This window comes from Ahaetulla prasina, chromosome 1 (assembly GCF_028640845.1).
Source record: "Ahaetulla prasina isolate Xishuangbanna chromosome 1, ASM2864084v1, whole genome shotgun sequence".
Classification (NCBI taxonomy): Eukaryota; Metazoa; Chordata; class Lepidosauria; order Squamata; family Colubridae; genus Ahaetulla; species Ahaetulla prasina.
Genome location: NC_080539.1, coordinates 351,411,284 through 351,436,677, shown reverse-complemented (window position 1 = coordinate 351,436,677; position 25,394 = coordinate 351,411,284). Strand labels below are relative to the sequence as shown.

Sequence of the window (25,394 nt, the reverse complement as noted above, 5' to 3'; positions counted from 1 at the left end):
CAATTGTATCTAAAAATATTGTTGATTACTTGATTCAGATCTTTGCAGTTTGGCATTCATCAAGCAAATTTTGAAGGATATTTCACTAGTAGCAAGAATAACCACCTGAGATATTAGGGATGAAGAACAGAACTAAATACTGAAAACAAGATATAAAATAACTGATTATGTCTAGCTTGAAGGGTCAATGATTATATATTGATATTTGCCTCCTTGAATATTTTGTGGATTCCTACTAGAAAAATTGTCTTACTCTTGCCTTTTATCTAGAAGCCAAGTGTAGACAAAAATATGTTTTCTTTATTTGAAAGAAAATATTCATATTCTATTTTAATATGTCAGTGATAATGATCCCTACTATTTTTATTTCAAGATAATCATAGCAGTTTAATCCATTTTCTTCTGCCTGAAGCCTAAATTTGGAAAATGGAAAATACAACCCATTGTTAATTTAAGTATTTTTTTTCTTTTTACTCTTCTTATAGATTACATAAAATGATATAAATAATAATCTCACAACACATGTTTTGCTTAAGTAATAATTTTATCAATACAAATAAATTTCAAGTATGAAAAGTGCATTATTGCAATAATACCTCTTTGCAAGTCCAAAACTTTGGGGTAAGGGTAAAACTATAAAGTGTAAAAAAAAAAATAAAACAATCAGTGCCTTCTAGTCAATCAAGGAATCTAATACCTTAAAAATGTTGCCTTGTATGCTACTGAAGGAACAGGTTTGCATAAGGAAGTTAGAATCATCTTCCATTTTTAAATTCATATCTGGTTGTTCATCTTGCCAAGCTGCTATAAAACTCCCAATAATCAAGTCCAGGTATCTTCAGCTGTCAACCATTCTGAGCTGCTGCTTGTACACTGCTTTCTTCCTCCTCTTCATGTGTTCGTTTCAGACTTCCTATGAAGCAGGCAGTAAAATTCAAGAGATTAGGCAGTAAGAAAGATGTTTTCTAGGAAAAAAAATAGTTTGATAAGAATCAGACATTTTAAGTATTTTATTTTATCTGGCACATTAAAAATTCCTTCAGAATTTCTTAAAATGTGAAACAATTTTATATAAAAATATCCATGTTGAGCATACATAGTAGATGAAATAGTTTAAAAACAGCTATTCTACTTACTGTGCAAAACTTGTTTTATATCTAACAATCTGAGGACCCAGATTGTTGGGGGGGCAATAAGTTGACTTTGTATATATACAAATAGAATGAGACTATTGCCTTATACACTGTAAGCCGCCCTGAGTCTTCGGAGAAGGGCGGGATATAAATGTAAAAAAAAACAAAAAAACATACATCTCTCTCCTCTTTGAAAGTCATTTCTCTCCCCCAGACTTCTCAGAACCTCAATCATAAAGTCTCTCTTTAGTAAAGTGTTACCTTAATTCATATCATAACCAATTTTTCCCTTTATTTTCCTTTTATTGTTTTCTTTGCTTTTTTACTTATTTTGTTTTAAATATGTCTGAGGCAACAATTATAACTAGAATTCATATGCTGCCCTATTTCTGAAGACACTGAATGGTTCACAATATTAATATATTATGGGAAAGGCAGAGTCAATCTCAAGAAGATAGTCCTAGTGATATCCAAACCATGAAGATTTAGAAAGGTGACAACCAGCAACTTGAACTGCATCCAGAAGCTAATTGGCAGCCATTGTGGCTTCCAAAGTACAGTTTTCCTCAATATTGACAATTGGGACCAGAATTTCCATCACCATGCAATGCAATTGAAAAGTGTAATATCATGTGACCACATTGCTTAGCAATGGCAGTCCCACTAATCTCTGTTGCCATTGTTAAATGACTACCATGGATCTTTATGGCCTCCCAACAAGCAAAAGTCAATGGGGAGGCCAGCTGGAAACTGCAAGTCCCAGTCATACCAAACCTTTCCTTAGGTGGCTCGCAAACAGGCTGGCATGAAAGTGGGGAAGGCTGTGATGCAAGCACAGGAAGGCTGGGGTGGACAGTGCAATGCAAGTATAGGAAGGCCAGGAATGGGTGGCATGCCTTGAGTGCAGGAAGTGCTCCTGGAGGGTGGATGTCATGAATGCAGGAAGGTCAGACACTGGCATAAATGCAGCCAGTCATCTGCCTGTCAGAGACCTGTACTCACTCTGCTGCCCAGGAGCTCCCCGGGAGGAAAAGCAGAAGAAGTGACTTATGACAGTGACTTGCAACCTTCCCTGCCAGCTTCTCCATTTACCTGGCTTGTGATAAGCCAGTGGAGAAGATCACAAATCACAATCATATCCCTGTAAATGTGAGCTGCTGTCAAGAGTCTGAATCACATAATGCAGACTGGCCTCATGTGATACTTGTTAAGCATCTTTAAATTTTGTATACTGAATGAGGATTGGTAAGCAAGTACTACCTATAGTAGTGTTACAGAGGTGAAGCTCCAGGTGTTCATAATTACCCAGGTTGGGCTTGTTGCATCTGTTAAAGCTTTTGGATGGTCTTCAAGGGCAGCCCCCTACAAAATGCATTGCAATAATCCAGCATGTGGTGGCAAGTGCTTCCTGATTCAGGAAACACTAAAATTGGCAGATAATATGTAATTGTGCAAGACCCAACTTGGCTGTGGCTTCCATTTTTCCTTTGATGCAACCAGCTTCATGCAAAGACCTCCAACTTGCAGGCAAGCTAGCTTTCTTTGGGAAAATGCAAACTTATTTAGAGTTGATCTGTTGACTGAATTTACTTCAAAGTCTGTTGCCATGTGTTTTAGTAGAATTCAGTCTAAGCTTTTTTCTTCTCATCCACATATAACAGTCTCTAGGCATTGGATCACCACCTGGCCCAGACTGAAGATAAGCTTCATTTATTTCATTTCCATTTATTAGACTTTTTTTTATCCCACCTTTATTATTTTATAAATAACTCAAGGCAGCAAATATAATACTCCTTCCTCCTCATTTTCACAACCCTGTGAAATGGGTTGGGATGAGAGATAGTAACTGGCCCAAAATCATCCCGCTGGCTTTCATGCCTAAACTGGGACTAGAACTCAAAGTTTCCTGGTTTCTAGGCCAAAATCTTAATCACTACATCAAACTGGCTCTCTATATAATGAAGGATCATCAGCATATCTAAGATACCTCAACTTATTTGAGCATATGACCTTTCCTAGTTGCTTCGTGTAAATGTTAACTAGCCACAATAGAGCCCTTCAGGGTCTCAATGAAGCTACAAGGGGCTTAGTTTCTCCCCCCTCATCATCACTTAATGGAAATGACCACTCAGAAAGACAGCATCCTCCCACTCCCAACCCAAAATACCATGGGCAATTAGTATTAAAGGACGCTGAAAAATCCAGCAGAATCAGCAGCCATAGTCATCCCAATCCTGCCAAAGGTCACTAACAAGAGCCAATAACATAGTTTCAGTCCAACACTCAGTTCCAAAGGACACTGATAAACCTCCAACTCTTCAACGGCCCGCTAAAAGGATGCAAATGACCAGCAAAGAGTATAAATCTTCCATTCCCCACTATCCTGTCAGAACTGAAGAAGCTTCTTGGATGAGAAGCAAAATGTCTTCAAAGAAAAAACAAAGTCCAGTTGGCTCCTGAAAAAAAGCACCTTTGGGACAACCATGACCTGGATGACTGAGAATTATTTATTTATTTATTTATTTATTTATTATTTGAATTTTTATACCGCCCTTCTCCCGAAGGACTCAGGGCGGTGTACAGCCAAGATTAAAACAATTAAATATACAAAATTAAAATATCAATTAAAATACATATTCAATAATGGCCAAATTAAAACCATCAAATTGACCCAGACTAAAATACCCCATATAAAATTACTAAAAATTCAAAATTTGAAAATTTAAAATCAAGCCAGTCCCGCTTGGATAAATAAATAAGTTTTCAATTCACGGCGAAAGGTCCGAAGGTCAGGTAGTTGGTGCAAACCGGGGGGAAGCTCATTCCAGAGGGTAGGTGCTCCAACAGAGAAGGCCCTACCCCTGGGGGCCGCCAGCCGACATTGCCTGGCGGATGGCACCCTGAGAAGACCCTCTCTGTGAGAGCGTACAGGTCGGTGGGAGGCGTAAGGTAACAGGAGGCGGTCCCGTAAGTGAATCTACAGACTCAGTTCCAAAATCAGGGTAAGAAAGGTCCAGATAAACTAATTCATCAACCACTCTCCCTAGAAAGGGAATGTTTATTTTTATTTTTTTATTATATGCTGCCCATCTCAATATCTGAAGTGACTCTTGGTGGCTTACAATGCAATATGTGTGATAAATTGACAGTTACAGTTGAGGGCTAGCTAGATTAAGAATTGTTTTATTGAGGAGGGAACACCCTACTGTCTTGATCAAGGAAGGAGGCACCACCTTCTTCCCTCAAAAATACCAACTTGGCTGCTTCCAGCAACTAGGTAGGGTAGGAATCTAATTCACAGATGGTACAGATAACAGCACAGATTACTTAAGTCTACTTCTACTGATCCAGCTTGTTTTCCCAATAGGCCCAATTAATTTGAACAATGTTGTTGGGTGGCTATCTGCAGATGCAGCAACAGCAGAAAAGCAAGCTTGCTTCAGTGCTCTTACCACTATGGTATAAACTCAAAGACAAGCCCCTTTCTATGTTTAATCACTGTCAACATCACCTTTATGTTTCTAGAAGGTAATTCCCCCATAAATTAACAGTGAATATCCTAAGAACATACAGCCTATATGAAAAAAGTTATAGCTATAACTATACACCTGTATTAAGATCTCACCTGTAGTAACTGAGAGTGATCGCTCCAGCTGCCGAGGTGACATCATCTGGATAGTTAACTTTGCTAGATAGATGGCTTCGTATTCCTAAAAGAAGAAGACTTTAAGAATTATACAAAACTTGCAGGAATCACTCTGTGTCAAGACTTTAAGACAAAAAGCAACCAATGGAAAAACCAACAAGAGCATATAAATGTTACAATTCAGGGAAACTGAAATATTTCAGGAAACTGAGAAACAGATTTGGATGAGAGAAGGGAGATAAGCAATTTATTTCCACTTGATCAAATTAAATCTAGATTTAGAGAAAAAATCACTGTAGCTTCTTCTCTGGAGGAAGACTTGGCCTTCTGTATCTCTTTACTGGAATATTTCAATGAAAGGAGAACAAGTAGGCAAGTAGAAGCTGATGTCATATACATAGATAACACACAGCTCAAGCTATCACCAATATGCTATCTGAACCTGAATCAGTATTTGAACATGGGATGTAAAAGAATGAAAGCTGTGGTTTAAAGAACACCTGCAGCCGTTGAAGATTTCCAAATCTTCAACAAATCTTCAACAAATCTTTTCCAAAAGCTCTACACTACTAACCAGAGCATACAAAACATTTGCCAGACCTATTCTTGAATGCAGCTCATCCGTCTGGAACCCATATCACATCTCTGACATTAATACTATCGAACGCGTCCAGAAATATTTTACTAGAAGAGTTCTTCGCTCCTCCGAAAACAACAAAATACCTTATGCCACCAGGCTTGAAATCCTGGGATTAGAAAACTTAGAACTCCGCCGACTCCGACATGATCTGTGTTTAACACACAGAATCATCTATTGTAATATCCTTCCTGTAAAAGACTACTTCAGCTTCAATCACAATAATACAAGAGCAAACAATAGATTCAAACTTAATGTCAACCGCTTCAAACTTGATTGCAGAAAATACGTCTTCTGTAACAGAGTTGTTAACACTTGAAACTCACTACCTGACTCTATAGTCTCTATTCAAAACCCCAAAATCTTCAACCAAAAACTGTCTACTATTGACCTCACCCCATTCCTAAGAGGACTATAAGGGGCGTGCATGAGAGCACAAAAGTGCCTACCGTTCCTATCCTATTGTTCCCTTCATTATATCAAATTAACATAGTTGTTGCATACTTTTACTTATATATAATTTTTTCTCTCATGATGAGTTATTGTTTATGTTGATGATTGTATATACTGTTGTGACAAATGAAATAAAAAAAAAGATGACAACTCGATGGTTGCTTCAGAATCTTAACTACCGCTGCCATATATTTCTGAAATCCTATTAACTATCATAAAACTCCTTTTAATATTTAAGTAACATACAGTTTACATATTTGGCTAAGCCTATCCATTCACATTTTCAAACATTTCGCATCCTCGCATCCCTCGCATCCTGGACATAAACTGTTTCAACTCCTACCCTCAAAACGACGCTATAGAGCACTGCACACCAGAACAACTAGACACAAGAACAGTTTTTTCCCGAAGGAAAAAACTCTGCTAAACAAATAATTCCATCAACACTGTCAAACTATTTACAGAATCTGCACTACTATTAATCTTCTCATAGTTCCCATCACCAATCTCTTTCCATTTATGACTGTATGACTATAACTTGTTGCTGGCAATCCTTATGATTTATATTGATATATTGACCATCAATTGTGTTGTAAATGTTGTACCTTGATGAACGTATCTTTTCTTTTATGTACACTGAGAGCATATGCACCAAGACAAATTCCTTGTGTGTCCAATCACACTTGGCCAATAAAAATTCTATTCTATTCTATTCTATTTCAGTATTTTCAATTTCACATTCAAAAAACCAAAATTTCAATGTCCAAGTAAATATATTTGAATAAAAAATAACCCACTACACTGGAAAATATCAACATCCAAAAAGGGTGAATACCTTTCTTTCAGATCAGAACATCAATACATTTCAGACAATTAGGTATTACTACCTACAGAGTAAGTAATAAAATCTACATTATCAACCGGCACAGATATTTTTACCTGAAGTTGATGAACAAATCCAGCATTGGGATTAATACAAAACCTTCTTTCTTGCACATATGTAAATGCATCCCTAGAAAAAAGAAATTATCCATTCATGTCCATTTCATTTGGTTTCTGATTTACTTAATATTTTCCTTAATTTTAATTGTTGTTTTATTTGCTGTTTATTCTTATCTCCACTGTTGGACCTTAACATATATTAGAATCTCTGTGCAAGTGTTAGCCAAGCCTACATTTGCAATAAGGAATGTGTTCAACATCTATCAGACTTTCATACTTAACTTCCAAAAATATTCTTTATATAGAAATTGCATATGAAATTCCTAATACATATATAATGACATATCTTGGACAAATTTACTGCTGCTTTAAAATGTCCCATGCCAGATATAAATAAATAGCATTTTGTTTTGTGCTATATCTGGTATGTGACATTTAAAAGCAATACTGGTGGTATAATGTATTAAACAAGCATGGTTGAACAAAGTTCACAAAAGTTAAATTCAAAAAAAGGGAATCATTTCTGTGAAGAATCCAAGAATTTGCTTTAAAGATAGTTTAAAGTATCTAATTATTTTACAAATCCCCTATCCTAAAATTCAACAGGATATTTAGTAAATGTTCTTACCTGTACTTCACACCAAATGTTTCCATAATATATGCAATTACTAAGGCAGCACTGAAAACAGACAAATAAACAAGGTAAGATATGTTGGTCATGCCTTATCAATGCTTTTTAAAATGTGAATTTTTGTTACCTTCTAGAAATCCCTGCGTTCCCATGCACAAGAACTTTTCCTGAGAATGAAGAAAGTTACTTTACACTGGCTATATAGCATTTTCTCCTCTTATATTGTATTATTTATATTACAGTACACAGCACCACTTATCTGTAAGATTCACAAGAGGGTTTATTAAGATTAAACATAATATCAAAGAATTCTTGGAAATTGCAACCCCCATCCCTCAGTAAGATTAGCATGGCAAGTAGGAAATCTGCTTGGCCCATCTATTTGTGAAATAGTAGCAAGGTGTTTATTTACCCCCGTCTGTGACAAAATGAACACTTGCTTCCAGCTGCCACTTGCCCTGGAGCTACAAGTAGAAGGGAAGCATAAACACAGCCTCTGCTTGGACACAGAAAACTAACACTGGAGTTTTTTAAGAAGAAAATGGACAGCCACTTGTCTAAAATGGTATAGAGTCTCCAGCTTGAGCTGGGGCTTGGACTAGAAGACCTGCAAGGTCCCTTCCAACTGTTGCTCTGTATTCTGATTGTGTGAACATACACAGACATAATATTATGAGCTATCTTGTAGATCAGCTGATAAATAAAACACTATATAAATTAAATAGGGGATTTATGAAAGTTTTCAGAGACAGAATCTCTTCATAAAAAAAAACCCCAGAAACTCTTGATCTGCAAAATTGCAGCCATAGTTTTTTTCATGGGAAAACAAGATTGATTCATTTCACTATGCTTTTGAAAAATTGGTATGGACATCCCAGCTGCATTCCAATGACCTTGCTCCACCCTTAGTCTCCCATGGAACCCCATCACATTCTTATAGGATTCCATGGACACAGCTTGAAAAACCCTGATCTAAATCACAAATCAAGATGGACTAAATGTCAGCAGTAATACCATCCATACACATTTTAAGGTAGATGCAGACTTCTAAGCTAAGAAACTTTATTCTCTTTGATTGGTAATGGAAGGCTATAGGTTTGTGTCATGTAGTCATCTGTTCAAATTAGCCTCTAAGGCAAAGATTGGCAAATACTAAATCACTGGGGAAAACAACTCAGCCTTTCTAGAGAACTGGAGTAGAGCATCTAGTGACACTACTGAAAAGGGCATGGCTGTCAATTTACTGTGGGAAGGGCAAGTTAAAAATGGAAATAAGAACATTAGGTCATATTCCTATCCTTACAGAAACATGCCTTCTTTGAAAGACTGTAATATTGTGTCGTCTAACCTAACCTCAAGATAGAAATTGGAGAAATCTGCCACCCAAGAAAACATCTATGCACAAACATAAAGGGCAGGGTGAGGGAGGAACAGGCTGTGTTACCACAAAGCATCCATTGTGTCACTAAAAGTCAACAATACCATGGGGATACAAATGGGCAGGGCACATGTGTGGGTGGGGAAGGCCCTGTGCAGTTCATGCACTGCCCATCTTTGCTCTAAGGCATCATGACAGTAAAAATTAATACATCTTTATATAATGGCAAGAAACAATTTGTTCCCTAAAGTCTTGATTTGAAAAAAAAAACTATTCTAGATATCAGAAAGTTATCAAAGTTGTAAAAAGAGAAAACATAATATAAGCCTATAAATAATAATGGCCATTTTATGACAAAGTATTCTTATCTAATATACCTTGTATCTCTATATATTTAATATGAAAAGAAGAGACAATCTGTCCAATTTTCAGGTAAAAAATTTAAGATACATACCTCCAGTTTGTAAACTCCCATCAATAAACTCTTTAGTCTAAAGGAAAAAAAATACCATTCCTTTTCCATTTTATGAAACATGCTTACACTGATAGAATCAACCAGTTTTATTATATCATATTGAAGTAACTTCTGCACAAAAAGTTAATATTATTAACAAAATGTAATTATTTACAAAAATAATATAATGTTAGAAATTGCCTATCTTCTTTATATTTTATTTAAGATGACTCTTGATGGCATAATACAAAAAACAAATGCTTTATCAAAATGCCTTTAAATGATTACTTTCAATAATAATCTGACTCACCTACAGTATATAAATTAAGTTATCATAAAAACTTCCCAGGTTTTTTTAAAAATCACACAAATATTACTACAGAATGCAATAAAGTCTATAAGAAACTCCAATAACCTCCATTCTCTAAAAATTGTTGGAAATGCAATAACCAGATGAGATCAACAACATACTTTACAAAGATGTGCTTAAATTGAAAAAAACTGAGCACATTTAATTAATGGGGGCTTGAGGAGGGAAATAAAATGAACACACTATTTCACTGTGACAATGCATAAGCAGCATGTATAAAAGGAGCAGTTTGCATTGCATCTTGTTGATAAAATTATTGGATCATGCAAACATCTGTTATTTTATTTTAAATGTAATGCTAAAGAGTGAAAAGGAGATGCATCTTACAGATATCAGCACAGAATCCAATAAAATTTGTGGGCACTTCCAAGCTCCTCCAAATGGAATTTAGATTTATGATTGTGATAGTTTGTGTTATATGTACCAATTTTATCATCTTAACTCAGTTATGCATTCAAGTACAATACAGACCACAAAGAATGAAAAAAATAGCATTGCTATAATTGGACTTAAAGTTGACCAACATCTCTAATTTTGTCTGTTTTTTAAAGCATTTTTATTGTTCCTTGTTAAGAGTACTGCTAATTGTTTGCTTTTATTATTCATGATGTTACAATACAGGCCAGCGTTCTGCAATTTCTATGGCCTCTGGAATCATCCTCTACTTCTGGATCATGCCAGGAGCAAAATACAGAGGAAAACTGCTCAATAACATTCGTATGACTCCCTACCAATTTTCAGCATGAATTTGGGGGAAAATGGGTGAATTGATTTTCTAGTATGCTTAATGCATATTAAAATCCCCTGTCTCCATTTTAAAAAATTCTGATCTGCTTACTCCAGAACAATATCATCTACTAGGGAGAATAAATATGAAAATAAATGCACAATAAATACCAATTATATCAGGGAATTCAAAATCTGGACATTTCTAAATCGTATTCTTCACAATAAAAAACCCGCTGAGAATGATATCAATTACAGGTTGCATATGATTGAAAAAAAATTCCACTATATGGAATGTACGTGTGAATAATTTTGTTGAATTTCCTATTCAACAAAATAAACCAACAAAAATTTAAAAGGAGAGAATTGAAATGACAGAACAAAATGTTTACATTTTGGATAAAACAGCCATGTATAATATTTGATGTTTTGTTTATTGGTATGAAAAGATTCTATATGAAGGAATGATATTGAAAAGGCAACATTTTCTCCATTTGCTCTGTAATGTAAATTGCAGAATGGAAAACAAAGTTCATGTCAAGAAAATGATGCTTTGTGAGTCACAATATGTGTGTAATATGGTTAGTCATTGCAACTCTAATCAAAGATAAAGTTTATTTACCTGAATCATTTCAATTATAGATACTTGTTCACTCCATTACCCCCTTCAGTTCTAAAACGTATGCTTATGAAATAATTTAACACATGATGATGGACACTTACCATTGGGAAAAACCTTATAATATTTTCAATAGGATTATCAGCAATATCCAAGACCAAATACCTACAATTAAAATAAGTGTGTTAACTACATAGTCAGGACCATTTGTTTTCTAGAGTGTTAAACAACCATAAAACATTAAATCAAGGAGCTCGTTGAGAATTTAATTTTCAAAGATTAAACTTTTTACACTGCATATTCTGATGATCCCTCCTCTGCTAAATAATCTAAATATTCTAGATGTAGATTTCTATAGCGCAAAATAAAATTAAACGAAAATTTCAGAAGAGAAGTCGTCGTACAACGAGGATTAATATTTTTTTGATTCTTCAAAACAGCTCTCCAAGTTCTATTCCTACCACCTCCAAATAGTCTTTGGTAGAATTTTGCCTGAAATCTTGAGGAATTCGTGTTAGCCAATAGATAACATGGAAGTAGAAACATAAATATAGGTAGCATTCAACCTAAGCGCACAATCGAGCCAAAATTTTCTGTTACCAGGCGAAATAGTGGTTAAGTGATTTTTGCCCCATTTTACATCCTATCTTGCCACAGTTGTTAAGTGAATCACTGCCGTTGTTAAATTAGTAACATGGTTGTTAAATGAATCTGGCTTCCCCCATTTACTTTGCTTGTCAGAAGATTACAAAAAGTGATTACATGACCCTGTTGTAAATATAAGTCAGTTGCCAAGTATCTGAAATTTGATTATATGACCATGAAGATACTGTAGCGGTCATATGAAAAACAGTCACGTTTTCCAGTATTGTGGTAACTTTGAATGGTCACTAAATGAACTGTCATAAGTCAAGGACTACCTGTAGTCTGCATTGTTATAAATCAGGTATTTATGTTTGACTCTTTATAGCATAGTACATTTGGTCCAGCTAATGGTTATAAACTAGCAGCTTAAATTGCTCAAAGCCTCTAGCAAAAGAAAAAGTTATTAGCAATGTTGGAGTTACCAGTTTCACGTTTGCAAAAAACACAGAAAGCATTATGGAATATTCTTTATGAAGTAAAAGATTGACCAATAATTCTATCATTGGTAATAAAAAGTATTTATATGTTACTGAATGAAATTTCTTATTAAACCACTAAGAAATCTTTAAGTAATATTTGAGTTAAGCAACTGAACAGTAACTGAAACCCAACTGACTCAGGAAGTTAGCAAAATTCTATGTATCAAGTTCTAAAGAAAGGGCAGATGCCTCACATTCACTTATAAAGCTGACATCAAAATTTGTTCCAATGACTGCATCTAAAATTTAAAGCCCTACAGCAGGGGCCCCTAACCCCTGGCCCATAGACCAGGCTGCAACATGCCAGAAACCAGGCCATGCAAACAAGCAAAGCCCCATTTGCGGGATCCAGGCAGCACGTGAAACCAGGCCCTCTGGTTCACGTAAAAACCTCTCTGGTGTCCAAAGGTTGGGGGCTGCTGCCCTAGAGGTATAAAATAATACTATAAATAGGACTGACCTGCTCACTTCATATGAAATATTTGAATAGTTGGAATAAAGACTAATAAGTCACCTGGATACCTTTTTGAATTATGAGAACTAAAAATGTTTACTGTAAAAAATAATTTTTTTTGACATATTTGATAGAACATGAAGTACATTAGAACAACATATACTACATTTCAATATTTTATCTAGTTTTTCCTCTTTGTATCATTCTCATCTTAGGTAAGGAAGAAAACAGATAATCTTACACATCTCTTCCCAATATTTTTATCTATTAACACATGTTACTGTATTGGAAAAAGATGTATCAGTTACTGTGAATTATAAAGACACTTATAAGGGTGTATAAATGATATAGCATATACAATTCTAAAAAGTACCTATTGTACAACGCTTCATGATCACTGTTTTCAAAGCAGAATTTATTTAAGATTTTCTTACCTAAATAATTGCTGGAAGTTTGGTTTAATAAAGTTTGCTTCAATGTTTTGTCTTATGCATATTACATGAGTGATCCCATGTTTCTGAAGTGTCGGTAGCTACAAAACAAAATTATGAACAAATGAAAAATTCAATGTATGGCTGATACCAAGCCAGAAAGCTTGGTAGCTAATAGTTAATTAAGTAATTAATAATTACATATGAAATGGCCAACAAATTTAATAAATAATAAAATGATTATACTAAAATAGTAATATAGAATATGTTTCTTTCGTACCCCCCACCCCCAAATATATATCCTGGCTGGAAATATTCAGCATCTCTATAAGAGCTCAGTTGATTAGGTTCTTTGCCCAAAACAAACTTAATAAGCTAAAAACCATGAAATGGGCATAACATATATGAACTTTAGAAGGATTTTCAATCTTCTGACTGTTCTATAAGGAAACAGTGTATCTGCAGAAAGTATAAATATCTCTAAGGTCAATCAATGCTACAATAATGTTTTTATTTTTGTTGAAATGTCTCCTATACCCCTTTCCCCAGGCAGAAATCAAAGATACCCAGCAAAAAATCAAAATGCTACCACAATATTTAAAGGCTATAAGGAACAGCATGGTAAATATATTTTCTAACAATTAAAGTGCATTGTATATTTATACAAAATCAAAAACGTCTTCTTAAAAAGAGACATTTTCAATGCATGACAAAAATCCACAATAAAGGAGGGAAAGGAAAGTGTCCTAAAGAAAGCATATAGATAATTTACACATAAACTACTCAGCGTAAAAAGGTTACAGGCAACCTACCTTGCTTTTCATAGCTGAAGAGTATGGGCCTAAGAATAAGCCAGGTAAAATTTCCTTAAAAAAAGATAAAAACAAACAGTGGGTAAGTGGATGGGAGGAAGAAAACAAACACACATACAAAATTTACAAGGTACAACCTTAATGTGTAATAAGAATTGTATTATTGCACTATCAAGATTAGTCTTAAATTACTTCTGGCCCTATTAAGATACATTTGAGAAAAACACAAGCCAGTAGGTGATTTATTAAAGCCAGATTTATTTTCTTGTAAATCCGCACAGGACTAAAAGAAAATACTTCACAGCCTAACTACATGTTATATCACAGGAGAAACGTCTTGATCTCCGTGCCCAAAGGCTATGCCAGGATTCAAATAACAACCGCATGTTTGGTCAAGCTTAATAAATTCAGGCAGAGTACAATAATTGTTTTATAAATTTTATGAATTTGCTCTTTTTGCTGGGAAGTTACTTGGTACATTTTTCTTGGAAAAAGGAAAAGAAAGGAACATGAATAAGTATGATTGCAACCCAGACTAAAATGCCAAGAACTGTTTGCTTTTGTGCTATAATATCTTGTGCTTCTTTTCCTCCTCAAACTCATTCTGGACTAATCCTGTAATCCATAGAAGAAATTAAAAACCTTAAAAGATTTGAAGGGAGAAAAATATACATATCTCTCAATTTATTCCAGACTGTCCCTATATATATAAAACTGAATTTTTCAGTCTCAATTTTCATTACATGTTTAACCCAAGTCCAATTTTCACTTTTATTTTTCCTGTTCATGTCAATATCACCCTATTTTCCTCTGAACTTGGTAATTTATAACCAAGATGAATAGACCTCTATACTGTTTTGTAGAACTATTTCTCAAAACACTTTTTCTGGTGATTCTCCTGTCTACAAGGACAATTCAATAGGCCAAGCTTTTCTTCATGGCATCTTTTAGTAAGAAAATGAGTTTCTGCCTGCCATGCAACAGTTAAAGGCAAAACAATCTAGACAACGCATATTCTGTGTTCTTTAATTTAATACTTATGTCTCCTTAAGTGCCCACTAGGTTCTTTAGGTTTTTTTAAGCTACAAAATGTTAACAGTGAAACTTTCATGCTAAGAGTGGAGCGTAGTCTAGAAAATGTATTTCATTTCAAAAAAGTTAATAGAGAACCCTGAGCTTTATCCAGAATTGTGCGCAACTAACCAAAAAAAAGAACATTTATATTTATTGCATCATTTCTCAACATTGGCAGTTTGAAGATGTATGGACCTCAACTCTCTGTATTTCTATGCTGTGTGCTGGCTTGAAAATTCTGGCAATTGAAGTCTACACATCTTCAAGTTGCTAAGGTTAAAAAATACCAATTTAGAGAATAGACACAAAGCCTACTCTCCCAAAAGTCCTTTGGGGAAGCCAAAGCATCCCCAAAGGATTACAGATTTTCTGAGAGGCTAGGAATGAAATGAAGATTAAATGCCTAAACTAAATACATTTGCCCATTTTTAAAAAAATGTGCATGAGCAGAATATAGTGATTCTCTTTTTTCCCGATGTGATACAACTTTTGTGCTTGTTTGTGTATGTGCATATCTGTCTGGTTATTTTCCAGCATGAATGTATAGTACACAATACACATGGATATTTCGTCTATGATGGGAAATGGGGAATGTGTATATCAATTAGACTTTAGCCTTTATCTCTGCTTTTCATTTAATTTCTGGTGGCAGTTAGGTATCTTATTCAACTTGCCTTTTGTGAAATGGGCATTGAAATAAAAAAGCATGGGTTCAAAAAAAATAGACTTAAGATTTTAACTAAAACCTCATCTGTTGACTTGACTAGAATTCTTGAACAAGGTTTTTTTTTATTATGATAGTCTCACTTCTGTTCTGTTTTGAGAAATTTTGCAAATAGCTGTGGTAACTATTTTGTGACAATTCATTCTTAATAATCCATTGCTCCACAAGGTTTGAGTACCTAGCTATATTCCAGTTCTCTGAATTCAGAGAACAGAGTGACAGAAATGTGTACAGAATGTATAATGTTCGGGACTGGCAGAAGTAGTGATTATTGGAATAGCCTAGCTTAGGAACTATCTGTAGAGCTCAGAAGAAAAGGCCAGATTAGAGTCTAGAGTCTGTAGCTCTTTCAAATGGGTATCTTTCAAACGGATAATAATATAGTGTAATCCTTTGCCACCCTGAGCTTCTTGGTTACAAATCTACAGTAATAAGTAGATAATAAAAAGGCTACTTTTTAGGACAATTTCCCAGACATTTTATAGGAACCATCCTTCTGTAATGCTGCTGGGCTTTTCCCCCACCCCTTTATTTATAGTTTGCAATATGTAACAAACATGAAATGAATTTGCCACATCAATTTCTTCATTGCCTAATGTCAGATGTCAGCATACATGTTCATGAAGTTGCTAAAGCCCTGTAGAAGCCCAAATACCTGGTAAATAAAATTTTCATACCTGCATCTCTCTTCTCATTGGATATGTCCAATCCTAAGTGGAAGAAATAAAACACATTTTCTCATTTGAATATAAGACCAGTCAAAATAGTGAGGTTCTGGAAAAAATGCAAGATGAAAATGACAGGTTAAACAAGCTAACAAAGCTATAGGTTTGATCTTATAATTTTTCATTACTAAAGTTATTCTGGAAAATATTTTATACATTTATGAGGACTGTAATGGCATAAAAATTCCTAATCTCATCCAAAATGAGATTTTTCATTTGTACATGAAGCAAAATACAATCTCAACACTGGATCCCAGCTGATTATATTCTATTACCAATTTGCAAAAAAAACCCAAAAAAACCCCACAAAAACCTGGAAATATTGGTGGTTCAGAACTGTTATGGGAAGAAAAGAAATATGTAAATAATCCTGGAAAATGTTTTAAAGAGGAAATGCAATGTAAAGAATATTAAGACTATGTGTTGTTAATTGAAATATTTCCAGAAATTTAATTTTCTAAATATAATCAGTCACATCTCCCACTATATAATCACTTTCTCTGCAAGTCAGGGCCTTGAGTGAAATATTACTAGTAACAGGCCTAGTGCACATTTTGTGCTAAACCATCATTATTAAGCATCGCTTCATTTATCATAACTGACTAAAATCATATTAACAAATTAAATAAACCTCACTTTATAAGTCTCAACATCAACATGCAACACAATAAGCTACAAATAAGCCACACATATTTTAGTGGAATGTTTAAATCCAGTTATGCCTCCCTAGCTTAAATAATCAATTTCTTAAGTTAGCAAATAAAGTATGTTAAAATAAAACAAACAAAATGTTGTGACATATAGGAACTTTCCCCTTATTTTGAGTTAGTTTACTTTGTACATCAATTTCCTGCCCATATACATGCTCAGTGAAGGCCAATATAGAGATTCTACACCAGAACAGCATTTAAGCAGTACATTAAATACTACAAAACAGGTAGCAATTGAAAAAGAGCACTGTTTTCCCTCAAACTGCAAATGTCTGGCCAATATATAGTAAAAAACAAAAACAAAACAGATTAGCTGTAATATTTATGCTAATAAATACTCTATAATAGTTCATCTGAGATTACTTTTAGTGAATAAAAATGTATAGAAATTTAATAAGTAAATAAATATTAAGATTCTCTGTCATTACAATGGAGAGCAGTATTGCAATATAAATATTTTGAAATGCTTAATATAAGATAGCAAACAGCAAATTTTATGTTTTAGTAATAACAAGAGAGATGAAAATATAGAGTCTTGCTGAGTATTTATTTCAGACACAAGTAGAAGACATTTAAATATACAGCTAAACTGATAAAATACAATTATTAAAAAGCAGCAGCAGCAGAAAAAACAGACTGCCATGTCCACTATAACCATTACAGAATGGAATATGAATTATGAAAATGACATATGTCCTTCCTCCTAGAGTGAGAATTTCAGACAAAGAAATAGGAAATATTCTCCTACAGACTATCACAAAGAGAATCACATTAATCAGAAAGCCTTAATCTGGATCCTCAATATGACTCGATTCTTACAAAAACACAACTAATTTATCATATTATCCTGAGAATTGGTTTAAGATGCATACTCTAAGCTGCCCAACTCTTAATGGATACTAGTTGTCTCTAAAACAGGTCTCCACAATTCCATAGAAACAAACATCTATTTGAAAACTAGCAAATCACTGACATCTTCCCTAATGCAAAATGTTTCAAATCTGAAATGGTCTAAACTTAAAAGGCCATTTTCAGTTTGCAACATTCTGACCTTACTCATAGTGTTCCAATGCTGACCATTATGCAAGTACAGGATTTTGAGCTTGAAACAGAAATAGTAAACTTCACCCAGAGTGTTTTGAATATCTGGAATTCAGCTATAGCATGGTGTTGAAAGAAGCTAGAGTATGAATTAATTTTACAGTATCACTGATTAAAATAATAGAAACAGAAATCTGCTTTTAATAACAAATAGGGTGTTCTTGTGAGAACACAATAACCATCTGAAACTGGCTAAGATGTTACACCTCAATTTAAAGGCTAGCAGTTTAACAGAGAAACTGCACTAGATCTAAGTTAATTTCAGACAATAATGGACTTTGCTCTAAATAATGGACGAAGTCCACTTAGTGGAAAATCCAATCTTTGTTGCCTCTTCTCAAAAGTTATTACTCATTAAAATAGTAAGATTAATATAGGTTTAATCTCAGATAGGTTTCACTGGGTGTGAGTGTTGAAAAATCCTATTTCCCATTGCAAATATACATTAGCCTTTCATCTAATATGCAGAAAATGCTAATTATGGATTTACGTTAGATATATTGCATCAACTGCCAATATTAGAATAAAAGTAAGTTAGTACCTTCTACTATTCCAAAATCCCTTGCTGACTTGGTTCATAAATATCTAGTTCAATATCTGGAGTAGTTTGTTTAACGGCACTATCAGATGAACAGTCATCCCAAGGTACAGAAAATTGGCTAATCAAAAAAAAGGTAAAACTGCCATGCACATTCTATCTTCTAACCAACAGCCATTTAGGTCCAAATCTTCCAGAACCATAGTCATCACATTTTTTTTAGCAGGCTCCATCAAAAGGTAGAAAGATAAAGCAGTCAGGCCTATTTCTGCCAATTTTACTGAGTTCAACTGCATTTCCTTCTTGCTTGTTAAATTTGACTTAATTAAAAACTATGCCTCTTGGCTATTATAACATTTCCCAAAATCCACAGTTGGACAATACCATAATTAGGACCAATCAAAATAGCAGAAAAGAGCATGCAAGCTCTGAGTTCTTCACCATTAAATGGCCTGGAAAACAATTCTGGCAGGTTCCAATGAAGGAATTAACAATCTACATTTGGATTTTGTCCCCTTCCTGTGGACCAATGCAGGTTTTTACACTATAATTTTGATCAGCGGATTGCAATATTCTATGCTATATTTTTTAAAATGTGAATTTATAAAGATTTAGTCCCCACAGTTTTGGTAATTAAAGAAAATCTATGCTACTATAACCTTTTTATTTTTTTGTACAGTTGTTTTAAATTTTTTTGTACAACTGTTACAAAATTATGCATTTCAGAAACAATTTGGAAGGAAATCAATAGGTGCACCAATTTTATCTGCAAGACAAAAACAGCTTATGCTATTCCAGCCCCTTGAGTCTGAAAGTTAAGTAGTTAACAATATTTAAAGTGATTAGAAAGTTCACAGCTTCTTCAAGATTAGTCAGACTACTGTGTTACCCCCCTGCTGTGATAGCATTCAATAGAGAGAGATAAAGGGGGAAGCATAGAAATGTGAGCAGGAGCAATGTTAAAATACTCAAGCATGCCATAAGAATGGGCAACGTTTGAGTGACTATAGTAGCAGACACACTTCACTTTACAACAAGTGTTGTACCTTGAGGAAGGTATCTTTTCTTTTATGTACACTGAGAGCATATGCACCAAGACAAATTCCTTGTGTGGCCAATAAAAATTTCTATTCTATTCTATTTTAGAAAGAGCAAGGATGGGAGAATGCAGTGCAAGAATACAAAATAAAACAAGCTATGTCACAGGTCTTAGTAGTGTCAAGAAGTTGTCCTTTAGACTGAGTTCGGTTTTTGATTTCTATAATGCGATTCTGGCATGTTTCCTATCTCAAAAGTGGCAAGGAACTGTAGTGGCAATTTTCAACCGATTCATTAACGTAAGTTTTGGGGGCACAACTGGATCGTTTTATATTGTCAGAAGATATTAAAAGGGATACCTGGGGAGGGATACCTGCATAATGACAGCCCTCTCCAAACAGCTTTAAGCAAACTCACTAATAATAGGGGTTTTTTCATAGAACAACTCTAGATGGTAGTAGTGCTGTGTGCGTGCATGTCATTAAATGGGTGTGCGGGTTCCTGGAAGACACTACAGGGCACCAATGCGATTCTATTCATGTACGCCGAAAGGCTAAAATTAAGACACTCCAACCTCTTAAGTCTATGTAGTCTGTCGCGTTGAGAAACATGCTGTAGAGGGGGGTGCGAATCAAACCGTGCAGGAAAATAACAGACGCCTTCCCTTGACCGAGACTCCTTTCCCGTCACTCCTCCTCGTACAGGCAACAGGATATTTTAAAAGGAAGGAGGACGGGCTCTCCAAACAAACCTTGTGACCCGCGAGGAAATGTTTATTTAACGCAGCCGATCCATTCCAACGCGATTCCGCTGCCCACCACCTGCCTAGCAAGTGGAACACCTGTGCGCGTTTGGCTTTTAAATAGGGCTGCGGGCGGGCGGAAAAAAAAAAAGGAGCGCGAGCGAGAGGGAAAGCGCCTTCCCCAGTCTTCAGTCGTGTAGGGGATCGCGAGGTCCCCGTCCCCCCCCACAACGGGCGACGAGGGTTTGCGCTCCAAGGTGCCGCCGCCTGGTCGAACGGCTCTCTCGCTCACCTCGGAGTCCTCTTTGGGCTGCGGCAGCGCGGGGAAAACCGGCTTGGCGAGCTCCATGGCCGGGATGGGCCGGGTAGGGCGAGGCTTCTTTCCTTCCTTCCTTCCTTGCCCGTGTATCTCTTCTTTCCCCCTTCTTCTGTCAGTCAGCGGGGCAGAGGGAGAAGGAGGTCGGTGGGCCTCGACGCTCGAGCGGCGGTGGCCAAGGGGCTGACAGGGAACCGAGGAAGATGATGACGAGGAGGAGGAGGAGGCGGCGGCGGGGGCTCGCGCCCAGCCGCCATGCTGTTCGCAGGCTCCCCCTCCCCCCAAAAGTCAGGCTGGCAGGCGGTCGGGCGGTCGGCCACTCCTGGCTCCGCTCGCGGACGCCGTCGCACGCGCGCTCCGCTCGACGCCTTTCTTTCTTTTTTTTTTTTCCTCCTCCTCTCTCCCCTCGCGCTGCCCTCCTGGGCTTTCTCCAACCGCCGCTAGCTGCCCAGGCCAGTCGGGATGGGTGGAGAAGCCGAGGGGCGTGGCGTTGGAACGAGCCGTAAGAGGAATGGGTGTGGTGTTGAACGGAGGAGGAGCCGCCCCTGCTCGGGTCACAGGCGGGAGGGGGCGTGGCCGAGCGGCAAGGTTCCCGAAGGGGTGTGTGACGGGAGTTTGAGAGGAAGGGGCGTGTCGGAGAAGTGAGAGGACGCGCTTGTCCTCCTTTTGCTCACGGTGACGCGCATGCGCGATGAAAGGAGAGCGGCTGTCGCTGCCTCGTGCGCGGATGCGGGAAGGATCCTTCGTTCTGGCGCGACAGCAGCCCCCTTTGGAAGAGGGTTTTCTTCCAAATCCCGATTCTGTACAAAAAGGGGCCCTTTTCATAACTCATGTAATGTGGCTTTACTCAACCTGCCTTGCCCACACGGCCATAAGGATGCTTTTAATCACCTCTATTCTGAAATGTCACCTTAATTCTACTATGCTTCGTGAAATCAGCTGCATCAGTTTATGTAGTTTTTCAATCCACTCAATGTATGTCAAAAAATGGTATTAAAAGCCGGCAAAGGTAACTTGAGCGAAACAATGAACAACTCTGATTCAAAAAAAAAAGCTGCAGTCCAGAGCTCTGTATTTATGCTAACAAAGGAGAAGAGTTATAGAGGTTTTCCATAGACAATTTAGTTGCTGCAGTAAAAGAATACCAGATTAAATTGATCTTTGGACTCATCCAGCAGTTCTCCTTAAATGTTCACCCTGTTTATTCCTAGCTTGTGGAAGTGATGAAATACTAAGCAAAACAATATTCATATTAGGATTCCCTACCTGCCCTGACATTTTTAATTTCGTGTGTGCATATATTGCCCCTTCCCCATATCCTGTTCTGCTTAATTGTGGTTGGTGTGTGTGTGGGGTATTTTTGGGAGGGATGAGTGAAGCATGTTGAAATGTGTATCAAGAAATTTCTAGGAAGGTCAGATGTGATGATCATCCCAACATGATTATATATATCTAATCATATACGACCAACTCAAAGTTGGCTCAGCCTTCCATCCTTCCAAGGTTAGTGAAATGAGGACGCAGATTGTTGTGGGCAATAGGCTGACTCTAAATCGCTTAGAGAGTGGTATATAAATGCTATTGCTATTGTGCTGCAGTGATATAGGAAGATGTGAAGCGTATGATCATTTTCAATTCATACTGTGTGGAAAAGGTCTATGGTAAGCCATGCCTGTATTTTTATGAAGAAAACCACATTGATAGAAAATATAAACATCCATGTTTATGCACTAGCCACTGATGCATAGTCTGTTGATATATGAAATCAACAGAATATGTAAAAAAGTTGGGCTGCTTGTGACTGGAATACCAAAGTTGGAAACATGAAAGAAGATAATGTAATCTGTATGGCTTAGAAAACTGAAATGATGACTGACTTATCAATTTCTGCCACTACAATCATACTTTCAAAGCTCAGACTGTCTTCAAACAACCAAAACAACATCTTTGTACACAGACATTACCTGAATGAATGCTTAGAAATTAAATTCACTAGGCATTCATTGATTTTGATTGTGGGAATCTGGCAAGGAAAATTGCAAATCATGATTACGCAACCATGGGATTCTGCAACTGTCTTGTGAAGTGGTTGCCAAGTGCCCAGATCATGTTTATGTGCTCACGGGGGTGTTGGGACATCTGGAGCTTGACTGGTTGTAACCGCTGTTGTATTTTCAAGTCACTGAATTAATGGAGGATTATGTGTACTCTCTCTATAAAAGATTAAAGTATTTCTCTTCCTCCAAACTGCTCTTGAGCATTTGAGCAGAGCTGCTGGGGAATAGGAAACAGACCTTCCAAATCGCCTTTGGAAAGCAGCTTATAGACAGAGCCATCAGCTCTGGGTTTGACCAACCAAAGACCAAGCAGAATATAAAGACCATATGTTTATAAATACCTTCTTTGGTAGAAATCAGTGCAATTCCCTTTCCTTTGCTCAGAAAAAAGTAGACACATTGTCATTTTTGAAATTCTACAAAATGTGGTTTTCAGTAGCTTTGCAGTAATGTAATAGGGAAGTGGGAACTATATATAGTACTGAATTCTCTTCCAGGTTTACTTCCCTGCATCTAGTAATAAGGCCCACAACAACTTGCCATAGAAGAACATTCACATTAAAATCATTGGGACAGTGGCTACAAATGTTAAAAGACATAAATGTCTTTTAATACATTAATTAATGTATTTGAATTAAATTTGTTTGCTTGCATGTGAGATATGGTTGATTTCCATTTCTATTAAGTGTTCAGTGTACTGTAATCCAAGACCCTGTTCATACTGCCAGCAAATAATGAATCTACAAGAGCCACTTCCATATCAGTTGCCTTCTCCTTTGGACAAGGCTCAGAGATATTATAGCACCTACTGGCTTCTTACAGAGATTGACTATTTAATACAGTGAATACTGTAGACATTTTAATGTAAGAACAATTATATGAATCTTCAACTTTACATTATCATACAAGGAGATTCTTTCTCTTAAACAGAGCTTGCATTCAGTCAGTTGGAAAAGATGGAAATTCATCTATGAAACAGGAAATCCACATCCAGATCTTGCGCCAAGACTGTCTGTATTAACATTCTGAAAACAATTCATTCTGTAATGACTTCAGTTTCCACAGTCGGTATATGTAGGATGCTGTATTAGGAAAGGCTGATTGTCTAACTTCAGCCCAATTTCCCCTTTCCAGCAGAGTTAACACTGTACTCTTAGTTGATGTATAAAGATTTCTTGCCACAGTTCCAACTTTGTGAACTTAAGCAGGACCACTATCTCACAGGTATACATAGGTGGGGCAATGTCCAGCAAAAGGACAGTATGTCCTCTTGTTCTCCATTTGACAAGCTTATTTAAAATCAATATTGTCTGGCTTTTTGAATTTCCACTAGAGTAGTCAAATCTTTTGTGTAGTGTGTGTTTCTAAATTGTCTGTTGCTTTATTCCTTTGTCCATTGACAAACTCAGTGGCCTATATTTACATGTTAATTTACTTGCCGATTCAAGCAATCAGCTTTAATACAGCCACTTCAAATCCATGATCACTGTGGTCTGTAGATCAGATGATTCATCATACTTTTCTGGAGTAAAATTTAAAAAGCACTTCATTATCAAGCCTATATTACTGCTAGCACTAAAGATTCATTGGAAAACTATTGTGATTGGAAAACTAGTTTTCTGAAACTGGAAAATATAATTTTGAATACATATACCATAGGCCTAATTATATATTTTTTGCTATAATTTTTGACACAGGTATCAAGAAATATCTGTTAGTGTGTTAGTGTGTCTTCCTTTCCAGTTGTTCATACCCTCTTTTGCCTGGTAACTTTAGTCAGGGGCTGCAAATTAAATTTAGGGAAATTTCAGGAACCACATGCTGCCCAATCAAGGAGAAAGTGAACACAGGTAGTCCTCGATTTAGGATCACAACTGGAATCGGAATTTCCATTACTAAGAAAGATGGTTGTTAAGTAAGTTGTGCCTAATTTTACGATCTTTTTTGACACAGTTCATAAGTGGATCACAGCAAATCCAACTTCCCCCACTGACTTGGTTCTCGGAAACCAGCTGAGGTCGCAAAGGAGGTTTTCATGGGTATAGGTATGTAGGTCTTGGCGTAGGCACCAGCCTGAAGATGATGAGTGAGATCTCACTGAAACGTCGCCAAGATACTCTCAACCTTAAACGGGAAAAGACCTGAATACGCCAAGACCTACATGTGTGTGTGTGTGTGTGTGTGTGTGTACACACATACAGTTGCCAAGCATCCAAATTTGATTATGTAACTGTTGGGATGCTGTGACAGTTGTGTGAGAATCAGCTGCAAGTCACTTTTGTCCATGCAGTTGTAATTGTGAATGGTTACTGAGCAAATAGCTTTAAGTCGAGGACTACCTATATCAGGGGTGTCAAACTCAAGGCCTGGGGGCTGAATCCGGCCAGTGGGGTGCTTAGATCTGGTCCACGGGGCTGCCCTGGAAACAGCAAAAGACTGGCCCATGGTGCCTCTGCCAGTGAAAACGGAGCTCGGAGCTCACAAGGGCTGTGTGTGGTCCTCCTGCAGGAGGCTATCGCAACTGAAAATGGAGCTAAGGAACCTGTTTTCACTGGCAGA

At 36.6% G+C, this 25,394-nt stretch overlaps 1 protein-coding gene across 3 annotated transcripts; it reads right to left on the bottom strand.

The window, feature by feature from the left end:
* Positions 1 to 525: 525 nt before the first annotated feature.
* STYX (serine/threonine/tyrosine interacting protein) lies at positions 526 to 21,258 on the bottom strand. Of its 3 annotated transcripts, none has more exons than XM_058163077.1 (11): positions 20,755 to 21,256; positions 16,286 to 16,382; positions 13,811 to 13,864; positions 13,002 to 13,099; positions 11,094 to 11,154; positions 9,275 to 9,311; positions 7,570 to 7,609; positions 7,440 to 7,490; positions 6,809 to 6,881; positions 4,759 to 4,843; positions 526 to 913 (listed from the first exon to the last, which is right to left on the bottom strand). In XM_058163077.1, the coding sequence occupies exons 2-11, from the start codon at positions 16,301 to 16,303 to the stop codon at positions 846 to 848; spliced, it is 585 nt and encodes a 194-aa protein (XP_058019060.1). In that variant the 5' UTR covers positions 16,304 to 16,382; positions 20,755 to 21,256; the 3' UTR covers positions 526 to 845. The 3 variants fall into 3 exon arrangements, with proteins under 3 accessions (XP_058019060.1, XP_058019057.1, XP_058019058.1); XM_058163074.1 differs by having other exon boundaries at positions 16,286 to 16,318; positions 20,755 to 21,255; XM_058163075.1 differs by having other exon boundaries at positions 828 to 965; positions 16,286 to 16,318; positions 20,755 to 21,258.
* Positions 21,259 to 25,394: the final 4,136 nt, after the last annotated feature.

Coding starts and splice junctions, on each gene's coding strand:
- STYX (XM_058163074.1), bottom strand. CDS start 20,811: ATGGAGCTCGCCAAGCCGGTTTTCCCCGCGCTGCCGCAGCCCAAAGAG. Junction 13,865..16,285: donor CAATGAGAAGAGAGATGCAG/GTATGAAAATTT, acceptor TCTTTTTTTAAG/GAAATTTTACCTGGCTTATT. Junction 4,844..6,808: donor GATTTGTTCATCAACTTCAG/GTAAAAATATCT, acceptor TTCTTCTTTTAG/GAATACGAAGCCATCTATCT.